The sequence below is a fragment of the Lygodium microphyllum genome, chromosome 14, assembly GCF_053477565.2.
Source record: "Lygodium microphyllum isolate KBCC chromosome 14, Lygodium_microphyllum_v1.1.10, whole genome shotgun sequence".
NCBI classification, from domain to species: Eukaryota; Viridiplantae; Streptophyta; class Polypodiopsida; order Schizaeales; family Lygodiaceae; genus Lygodium; species Lygodium microphyllum.
In genome coordinates, this window is record NC_141148.1 from 25218904 (window position 1) to 25230175 (window position 11272).

The 11272-nt window shown below is 39.9% G+C and overlaps 1 protein-coding gene across 2 annotated transcripts in view; it reads left to right on the top strand.

The window, feature by feature from the left end:
- The window catches only part of LOC148025425 (calmodulin-binding transcription activator 3-like), a 163365-nt gene extending 154490 nt beyond the window's left edge, over positions 1 to 8875 (top strand). For both annotated transcript variants that reach the window (XM_087692554.1, XM_087692553.1), the window contains 2 exons: positions 7562 to 7846; positions 8101 to 8875. In XM_087692554.1, coding sequence (XP_087548680.1) covers positions 7562 to 7846; positions 8101 to 8157 — 342 coding nt within the window. In that variant the 3' untranslated portion in view covers positions 8158 to 8875. The remainder of the gene's footprint in view (positions 1 to 7561; positions 7847 to 8100) is intronic.
- Positions 8876 to 11272: the final 2397 nt, after the last annotated feature.

The following is an 11272-nucleotide window of genomic DNA, read 5'->3' on the forward strand; positions in this document are numbered from 1 at the left end:
ATGGTAGATTTTTTATGCTAGAACTCATATATGAGGGTGAGGTTTTGTGGTTGGCATGTATGCTCCTTCTACTCCTCGGGAACGCCATCGTCTTTGGGATGACTTGCACTATCTTTCCATGGCTCGTCAAGGTTTTGTTATGGGTGATTTTAATGCATGTGTATATGCGGATTAAGCGACTTCACCTGACTCGATCATGGGTGGTCCTAAGTGTCAGGCTTGGGATGCACTAGCAGCAATGTCTTTGAAAGAAGACATGTGGTCTTGGATGCATCCTTCATAGCCTAGATATACTTATCGTTCTCTTCAGCATCTAGACACTTGGGCCAGACTTGATAGGATTTACATTTTTCACAACGATTCTTTTCTTCCTACAGTTATTGATATGTGGGTGGACAACAACATGTCTTGTCACACCACTATCTGTTGGTTTTGGATTTGACTCATAGGCCGGTTTGTGCCTTTAAGGCTCTACTCTCTTGTTTGCCCCTACGTTTCAATCAATCTTTTTAGCTACAAAATCAGTTTTTGGAGTGTATCTAGCAATTGATTGCTTCTTTCAACTCAAGGGTCCTATTTGGGGGTATGGAAGCAGGGCTGTTTTTAGGAATAATGCACGTGCGTTGTCCCAACAATATGATATTCAACATGCTTCTTCTTTTCGAGTTGAATTGCAGCATTCACAAACTTTCTTGGCTCATTCATTGTCTCTGTATCAATCAGGGGATACTACTGATGACTTAGTTATATGCATTGAATGGTTGAAATGTAGAGTTCAATCTCTTTAGCAGAAGGAATATGCTATATACAAATTGCTAGTGTGTGTAGAAGCTTTGTATGATAATAACTGTCAATCTCAACAGTTCTTTGCTCGTTTAAGCGAGAAATACGCTCGGGAAAATATTGTGTGTTTGTTGGATGAGCAAGGTGATATGGTTAGTGAACCTGTCCCCATCATTTGAATGTGTATTGACTATTATAAATCTTTGTTGGGTCCACAAGAGATTCTTTCAGATGCTGTTCACTTTGCTCGTCGATACATTTGTGGCTTGGTTAGTAATCAGGTTAAGCTTGAATGGGTTGATTTGATGGACGCTAATATCTCAGAGGCTGAAGTGGAGGATGTGCTGTCCCATTTACCATGTAGGAAAAGCCCTAGCTAGGATGGGCTTTCTAATGAGTTGTTTTCAGCCCATGTTGAGTAGCTTAAGGACCCATTAACTCGCCTATGTTAGCGAGTATGGAATTCTGGTTTGATGCCTTCAAATTGGAAGATTGTTGTGATTTGGTTGTTGCCCAAGGTTCGTTCTCTGACTTCCTTGAAACAATGGACATCCATTTTTGGTATGGGTTCTTTGTATAAAATCTTTTCTAAAATCATTGTCAATAGGTTGTAGAAAGTATTTCCGAACTTGGTTTATCCATGTCAATGTGGTTTCCTTAAGGGATGGAATATAATGCATAACATTTTGAATATTCAATTGGGGATTGATTATGCCAAAGCCTCACACCAACAAGTTGTTATGCTTCAACTTAATCTTAAAAAGGCATTTGATCATGTTAACTGGTTTTTATTGTGGCAACTAATGTCCACCATGGGATTTGGTCCTCGCATGACTTCTATGGTTGATACTATTAGTTAGGGTGCTTTGACATGTATTACACTTAATGGGGGGGAATCACAGACGAAATTTCCTAGTGTCGTTCTCTTTGGCAAGGTTGCTCTCTCAGCCCTTTGCTATTTTCTTTGGTTACTCACCCAATGCTCTCATTGTTGGATAAGTTGGTTGATCATGGCGAGATTGTTAGTTTGTCTCTTCCCAGTGGTGCCTAACATTTGGGTCAATCTTTGGCTGATGATTCCTTTATGTTTCTTAAGACTGATTGGACTAATGTAAATGAGGCAATGGTTACGTGGAGTCTCTTTGCTTTAGCGTCAGGGCTTCATACTAATGCTCAGAAATCTACATTGATTTGTTGTACGGAGAGTGATTTGCAAGGTTTGGGTTGGCAAGGAGCTGTGATTTTTAAAGGAGATATTACCCGACACTTGGGTTATCCTATTGGTGTGGATGTAGCTCCCCGTGGCTTGCTTGATTGGATGTCATCCCATATACACAATTGGTTCATCTACTGAAAATCTGAAGGCTGGCCTCTTCATGTGAAACTTAAAGTTTCTCAATGCATCGTGATTAGTATGGTCTCGTTTTTGTTGCCTTTACTTCCTTGAACTAAGAAGTCTCTTTTGGAACTGGTTCAGCCTATCCACTTCATGTTGTGGAAAAAGAAAGGGAATCATTTGGGCCAAGTGTGGATTTCTTGGGAGCATGTGACTACTCCTAAAAGGATGGGGGGAGCAGCTGTATTGGATGTTAATTTCCATATGGTTTCTTTGAGATGGGCACTTTTGCAGGCACACTGTGTGCAGAGTCATCCTTGGTCAGATATTGTAAAATTACTCATTGAAAAGACTAGTATCTCGCATGGTCTCACAGTTATTCAAGTGTCTGGGTGGCATGTAATTGCAAATGCAATAGCTAGAACGTGTATCTAGAAGGTTTCATATAGCACAAACTACGTAATGTATATATAAGAGGTGCAACCAAAGAATCCCAACAAAAGTGGCCCTGCTAAACCTAGAGAGGAACATCGAATGCAACTTACTAGATTGCATGTTCTCATGGAACCCTTCAACTAAAACATGCCAAGGTTTCTTTCGAAGTTGGGCATAGTGAGCAACCTTCAAGGACATGACATTTGCACTACACCTAGTGTCAAATAGAACCAAACTTTTTGACCATTTACTAGACTAAGCTAGAAAGAGGCATAAAGTCAAGGTAATGGCCTTGAGGATATCATGCTATGTAGCTGAACGCTTCACTTATAGAGTCAATCACATGAAAGGAAGCATCCACTATGGAAGAGCTGAAACTAATGCCCAAGTAGAGGCAATGAGTATAGCTATGGGCCCTTCCGCTGCTTTCAAGCGTTGACGAGAGGAAGATGGTGTTATCCCACCAAGACTTTGCAATGGTCCGATGAGGCAAGTGAAGTGAGGTGGAATTTCTAGACTCTACATCACAAATTTCATACGGAAGATGGTATTGTGATGTTGGAAAGGCTTTGGCTTGCTCTCCAAGCGTTTTCTACATCTACTAATGTGAAGATCAATTGGTGCAAGTCAATGAGTTTTCTCACATACCGAGACTACAGCATGGACTGAGGGTTTCACCTTGGCTTCATTTGCACGAGTAGAGGAAGGACAATGGATTCCAGGTGGATTTTTAGATTACAGGAACAAATAGTTTGTCTCGCAATGCTAGGTTCCATCCACTGAAAGCCAACTTATTTGAAATTCGCCCGTGGCTTGTCATATTGCAGGTGCTGCCCAAGTCCCATGGCAATTTGGGCAAACATGAGAAAATGGCATGGTAGTCAAATCATACTATTTCTAAGACAAACAGGTGGCTGGTTGGTTGGTTGGCTGGTCCATGAGTCCAACCACCCCCTTCCTATTAAGGGGCACCTCTCCCCTTTGCATCAAAACAAGAAAGAATGGAGAGACAAATGACCATAGCAATAAGGAGCAGATGCAACAACAGCTAACATTCTTGCATTTGCAACATGCATTTTCAGCAAGCTATGTTCTTGTCCCTCCCCCTTGTAGGGAACAAGCAGTCAGCAAATGAATCAGCAAGCCATAGAAATTCTTGACATTTTCAGAGCCGTTTTTATATTTCCTCACAATTTTCAGCACTCTACACAACACATAGGCTCTCTCTCTCTCTCTCTCTCTCTCTCTCTCTCTCTCTCTGTTTGTAAATATAATTGAATTAAATAGCAATATTTACATCAAATCATCAGGTTAGCTAAGAAAAACAGAATGGACACAAATCAAGCCGAAGGCCTCTAAGACCATAACACACAAATATCACATAGAAAGGACAGTTGAAGTGGAATGAATGATATCCAGCGAAGGAGTAGCAATGTGAGGAAGAACCAGGTTAGCTGAAACCATAAGAGGAGATCTGCCATAACACTAAACGGAGGTTTGAATCCCTCTTTATCCGTAGTATGGTTAGAAGTTAGTGTATTTAAGGCCTTTCACCCAAAGAAAATTCAAGCCACATGACCATGAATAAAAAATGAAGGCATTCCAAGTACGCCAAATATGCCACAGAGCTACCCATCGAAGGAGATAGAAAAGGCAGGAATAATCTGATTTCAAGGTGGACATAGAAGGCATCCTTTCCATAATCCACGAACAATCTAATATCCACGACTAAGTTATTGAGGACCACACACAGGAAACAAAACTCCAAATCTGTCGAGCAACAGGGCAGGAGACGAAGAGATGAAGCAATGTCTCATTGCATGTAGTGCAAAATACACCACCACCACGGGAGATCTTGCGAACACGCAGCACATCCCTAGTTGGAACCCCCCCAATAAGCAATCTCCACATGAACACTTTACCTTGATAAGGAACCTTAGACTTCCAGAGAAATCTTTCCTGCCACTTCATTTTGCTATCGCAAATATGCCATATTTTGTTGGCCTTTCTAGTGACCCATCTCTTGACCTCGATCATCTAATGATAGATCTGATTAGCTGACCTATTCTCAAAATCATCAATAAGCACAAACATCCAATCCCACCAAGGAGACAATGGCTATAAAGCACACAATGGAGAGAACCTTAGAAGCTTCTCTTGCAAGGACAATCAAATGTCATGAAAGCCACGACACACATGAAAGTGCTGACGAATGCACTAGAAAGAATAAAGATGGTGCTACCTAGAAAAGACACCATCATGGACTATTCTACAACCCCAAGCGAGCCATCTAATTAAACTGATCTTGTTGCAAGTCTTTGTCAAGCCAATCCAGCAACCTGGAGGTAGCTAGCACTTCTCCTTGCAGCGAATTCTCCTGCTTACGAAGATTAGGAGGGCGCCAAACTGCAAAACGCAAAATCTCTTGCGAGGATGCAATCAAATGAGAAACGAGAAAACACTAGGAGACCTTAATAGGCCTCATGGAATTCAGCACAATGTAGGGATTACTCTGCCAAAGAGGCAATGGAAAGAGGATAGTTGAGTAATGAGGAAATTTGTGGCACAGGTTGAACTACTCAATTTTGAAGCCTTTGTATTCGGGGTTGATATAGACAACTCAACTCTCAAAGTCACTAGGGAGTTCTTGATCGATTCTTGGGTTACTTCGGGGGGAGGAGGGGAGAGGTGGTGGCTAGCCACAACATCAGTGGTGATTGAGAAGTGGAGGATATGGTGGGAGAAGAGCGGCAATTGGAGCAAGGGAAGGCCAAGGGAAGGAGGGCAGAGTGTGCATGGGCAAGCAATAGTGTGGCAATGGAATGTTGCTTAGTGCTCTATGCTATTGAAATATTGAGCTCAACTTGTGGACAAGGGGAATACCACATGGCAAAAATTCAGGGGAGGGAAAACATTTCACTTAGGAAATGCTGTCTAGGTGAGAGCTCAAGATTTTAGGTATTTCAATTGGCATTTTGGGATGTGTCCGGTTTTTATGATTATGAAGCAAAGTATTTTGGCTGGCTTGTTAAGTAATGGGGGAAGCTTTTCCAAACAAGAACATAAGCTTTAGGAGAAGTTTGGATAAGAAGGCTATGGTTGGTAACTCTACAAAAGTGCATTCCACTTTTGACCCCTTGTGTAGTATTAAATATTTGGGCAGTAGTAGGAATAAAGAATGAATTCATCAACTTGTCTATGATGTAAATCATTGTGATCTATCTAGTTGAAGCATTTTTTGTCAGGAGGACATAATTTTTTAACTTAGTGCTCTTTGCATGCTTAAGTTGTAACACTTAAATTGTGCATGCGTGAGATTCATGCAGGTTAAGTTAGATGTGTGTCATGGTGACAGACAATGTTTGGCAATGGGGCACATTGACAGAAGTTGTGATGGGCGGGCAGGTGCCAATGGGTGCCAAAGTTAGATCTTGGTCAAGGACATTGATTTTCGTCTTAGAAATGACTTTTGGTATCAAAGAGGTTAGGAATTTAAAATTGACATCGGGCAACCTTCAAGGTTATTTTAATGAGGACAGGGCCAAAGGGCTAGATAGCTTGTTTTTGTATCTGTAGGCCCTAGTGAAAATGGAAATTTGCCAACTGTCAAGTTTGGATCAGTTTTGAGTTGCATGTCTCTCCCATATTGGGCTGTTTTTCTCCCATTCTGGGCTGTTTGGGGCAGATCTGATGCTGGAGAACTTAGTTTTACCGGTAGGGAGACAACTGCTAAAGCTTCAGGATAGCAGGGCAACCTGATATGGAATAGATTTTGGGGCTGTAAACAGCAAGAAACCCTAAAAACGAGATCATTGACAATTGCTGTTGCAGAAATTAGGGTTTCATAGAGCAGCAAAACCCTAAAAACCAGCAAGTGACCTGATTTTCTAAACAGGAGGGGATTGCTATTACAACACTTTCTTGGCATCAGATTGAACGTTTCTCTTTCTACTATCCTCCTCCCTCATCTCCGGAAATCTGAAGATATTTAAGACTTTTTCTAAATCGAGACCTAATCACTGCTGTAATTAGGGTTATCAGCTGTCTTGAGAAGTGTGCCATTGAATCTCAGCCTTTCCCAATTTTTCTCAGTTGTTTGAAGGTGGGCGCTAGTGTTTATGGTATCAGAACCCTAATTTATAGCAAAAATTAGGGTTTCTCAGCCACCTTAAAGTGTGTGCCCATTAAACAAAAGCCTAAAGATTGGATCAGCTGCTGGAATTGAAGTAATTATAGCAGATCTGATAGAGATTGTACGTCCACATAGAAATTTACTTACAAGTGTTCTTGTTCAATTTTGAGTATAGTAGAGAGGAGAGCTGGTCAATAGAGTCCTTGGATGATGGCTTGCAAGGAACCATCATCTAACTCCTTGTGCAACCGTCGGAGTATGGACTAAATAAACAGGTGGGATAGACAGTAATATGACTCAAGATGCGTTTAATTTTTCTGCTCAGAACAGGGCGTATGCTATCTATGTACTTATATGCTCTTATGTGTCTCCTTAAAGGAACTCCATACCCTCTTTTGAATATTGATCATGTCAGTAATGCTCCTTAGTGCTTTGTTTGTAACTCTTGTGCTAGTGATCTCTCCAGGCATGCGGGAAAGAGATCTGAGTGTCTACATGATATTCATCGGATGCATGGGTCCAATGATGCAAGTTAAAGACATTCCCATGAACCTTTATTTTGAGAGAGAACATAGAAGTAGTAGCAAGGCTTGTGGCTGGAGTGACTTCAGCAACAGTGTGTCCATTACTAAAGACTGAAGTTGTGGCCTTCTTGTCAAGTCCATTCCCTCTTCCAACTCAGCCAACACTGCTGGATCTCAGCAAATGCACATCTCCACTGCCTCATGCATGTCTGTGTGTTGAATTTGAGTTATTCTTTGCTCATACATCACTGCCTCTCCATTTTTTTTATCATTATATTGTTCCATGATTATGTGCACATGGAATTAGCTCATAATTTGTTTTTGAAATGAACCGTGTTTGCGACTTTGCAGGCCCACTTTCGAGGGTATCAAGTGCGCAATAAATACAAAAAGCTTCTTTGGACAGTTGGAGTAATTGATAAAATCATTCTAAGATGGCGGCGTAAAGGATCAGGGTTACGCGGGTTTCGAGCTGAAGAAGATGGAATTGATGATAATAATGAGTTTATGGAAGTTTTCAGAAAGCGGAAAGAGGAAGGTTTCCAGGAGGCACTTTCTAGAGTCAAAGTGATGTTGCAAAATCCTGAAGCCCGCAATCAATACCGAAGGATGTTGGAGAACCATCAGAATGAAATGGTTTGTTACTTGGTTCTTGTTTTCTTTTTATTTCAAGAAGTGGTGCCTTGCCTTGAATTATTACACAGATCACTTTCAGTAACTGCCTCTTGCATTAGATAGTATAGAGGATGTATGTGCTCAGTTTGTACAAATTTTACAACTGAACCTCCTTTTGGTACTGCGTGCTTTGGTATCAATTTGTCAGGAACTTACTGGTTCTGTTTAACTTCCATAAGTTTCATATGCTTGAAGATCTTCTGTTATTATTTCAGGGAGCACAAGTCAGTGATGTTGATGAACTCATGATGAGTCTGTTGGAGTCGGAGTAAAGAAATTCCATCTTGGGGCATTGTCATGCTGCTTTTACTCTGTCAAAGGTGCAGTTTCGATACACGCAAGTACCAACATGCCATATGTAACTTTAATCTGTTACCTAAAGCATTGTAAGCATATCATTAACCAACCTCTGATGCAGTCTTCCACAAATACCCATGCAAATACATGTACAGAAAGACGACCATCTTGTAATTATGTAAGGTGAGGCACGGTGCAAAGACGAGCGTCTCGTTTTTATACAGCCAGCCATTGATCATCAGACGATGCGTTCAAATACACGCTTTCTCACTTTCTACATCTATGCCTGCCACTTTCTGTGAAATTATTCACAGTTTGTGTAAGCGCTCTGTGCAATTGTTCGCGTCGGTCCGGTGAATGGAGGCCTTGCCTGCAATAGTGCACACCCTGAAATACCTGAAAATCCAGAACAGCAATAAGTTAAATAATAAGATGAAGGCACGCTAAGGCCACTTGTTATACAAAGAGGAGAGTGGGCATTGGGCGGCTCAATAAGAGTATTTCTTTAGAGTTGTGCAGTTCTAAGTAAAGGTTTGAGTTTACACTACAGGGGCTCTAGCATTGTGTGCTTAATCACATGGTACAAAGGTGTACAATGTTCTAGCTAATCTTCAAAATCATAAGATTGGATGTACATAGTGACCTGAGATTAACGATCTTTTTTAAAAAATGAAGAAAAAAGGAATTCGTATTTCATTGTAACAAAACCAAGTACTTACCCATAGCTGCAATCGATACATTAAGAGGGCAGTTAAGTGTTGGTAGTTTTTCACAAAGAATTTATAAGATATACATATGGAGCCGCCCTTGTGTCCACAACACATAGAAAGTCTCATCAACCTCTGTTAATGGTGTGTGACACAAGGATCCTTCGTGCTAGTTTGAGGGGACCCTTCTTAGTCGGCCTTTTCATCAAGGAGACAAGGACATGTTGCTAAGGAGGTAACGACCTGTTGTCAAGGAGCCTATACATCTTGATAGTGTCACATTGTATGAGTCAAAAATCTTCTTCCTTTAGTCAAGGAGATAGACATTGTTGAGGAGATAGGGTGCCTACACACTCTTAGGTTGTCATTTTGCTGGCATAAAAAATCTTCTTATTGTATTCCTTAGGTGACACTCTATTCAAGCAAGAAGTCTATTCTTTGGTTGTGCCATCAAAGGAAGCAACATCTCATGGCGTTGTATTACCATTTGAGTGCAATTATTGTGTGTATTGTCATTGCTAAATGTATGTTTAACAAGGTTAAGTTGAATCCAAGCATAGAGGGTGCTAGCATTACTTTGAATGGCTTAGCTTCCAAACCACAAGACTAGATTATCGTGGCCTAATTTTAAATTGGTTGTTGAGTGATGTTTAATAATTAAAGCAACATTATTTTGTATAGGATGGTTTCATGAGCTAAAGAGATGCATTGTTAACTCCTTTCATAGCATGCTTAGTGGTGAAGTTTTGCTTTTATGGCTTTCCTATTCATTGCTCCTATGTGCTTGTATAGTGAAGTGGTTATTTCTAAATCGGTTCAATGTATTTCCATGTTGTAGTAAGACCTAGTCATTTTGGAGGTGACAATCTTTTTTGGGGTTATTTGGAACATGAAAAATAGCTAACAAAAATTTAAAAAAATTGCAAAGAATTAGTATGTACTAGGGAGTGTTTGGACATCATTATGGCATCAAATATGAGTGTTTTCAATATTTCCTTGGCCACTTTTTGGCCATTGCAGCAGGTACTCAAATTGGAGCTATATTTATCTTCTTGATCTTACAATTGATACTATATTGATTGCTTGTTGGTTTGCACATGTTGCAGTGGTTATGGCTCCATCTTTTGCTTCAAAAAATGCATTGTTCAACATGGAGAAGTTAGACTGTACGAACTTCTAATATTGAAAACAAGATATCTATAATGTAGTGGTATAAAAGAAGCAAGTTAAGCCTATCAAATGCGAAGGGGAAAGGCATGAAGGTAGCAATAAAGATATATGTAATAAGAGGAATTAGTTTGTACACTACTATTATATTGACTCTCTCAGAGTCAATTTATTTCAATATAAAGAACATGGTGTCTATGGAGATTGGAAGAAATTATGCGATCTCTATGAGACACAAAGTGTTGCATCACATATTTGTTGGCTAAAGAAACTCATAAACCTTTGTTTGGAGGAGAAGGTATCCATATCCAACCATTTAGATCAGTTCAACACTACCTTATGTTAGTTGTTTGCATAAAAGATTTCCTTTGAGGATTTGGTCAAGGTTATGCTTTTGCTTATGACCTTGCTTGAAAGTTGGGATGCTTCCAAGATTGTGAGTAGTAAGTTAGCACTTGTTGGTGGATTGACGAGTGCTAATGTGGAAAGTAGCTTGCGTATTGAAGAGGTCAATAGCAAGAATAATGTAGGTTCCAAGAGCTACAATGCACTTATAGTTAGAGGGAGATCAAATGGAAAGGGGATAATAATGTGATAGAGGCAACTTAATGAGTAAGGCTTGTGAAAGGGGAGATGTGGAATTTTTTTATTGCAACAAGGGTGACTTCAAGAACTATTGCAAGTGGAAGAGTAAGAACAACGACAAGCAAAAGAGTGATAAAGATGGCAAGAATTGAGAAAAATCAAAGGCAAAAATTTGAAGAGGTAAACATTGTACGTTGTAATTGTGACAATTGCGATGCATCATGTACTCTTGGGGATACATTTTTTGTTGTTATGGATGATCATGTCTCAAGATTGGATTCTTGATTCAAGGCACCATTTCATGTTACTTCTCATAGGGAGTAGTTTGCTATATATGATATGGGTAGAAAGAGATTTGTTCAATTGGGAAATGACTTTCTATATGCAACACTGTTGAAGTGGGAGACACATTTATCACTTGCCACTAGTTCTCTTTGGTAGTTAAGAATGTTCAAACTCAAGGAAAATCTTGATTAGCATTGGACAACTAGATGATTGTGGTTTTTATGTTGTTTTTGGTCATGCTTGGAAGATATACAAATAGTCACTTGTTATTAGTAGGAAGCCAAAGTCTAATACTTTGTATTCTTTGTATGTATGTAAGAATCACATTGTATTCGTTCATTGGGCC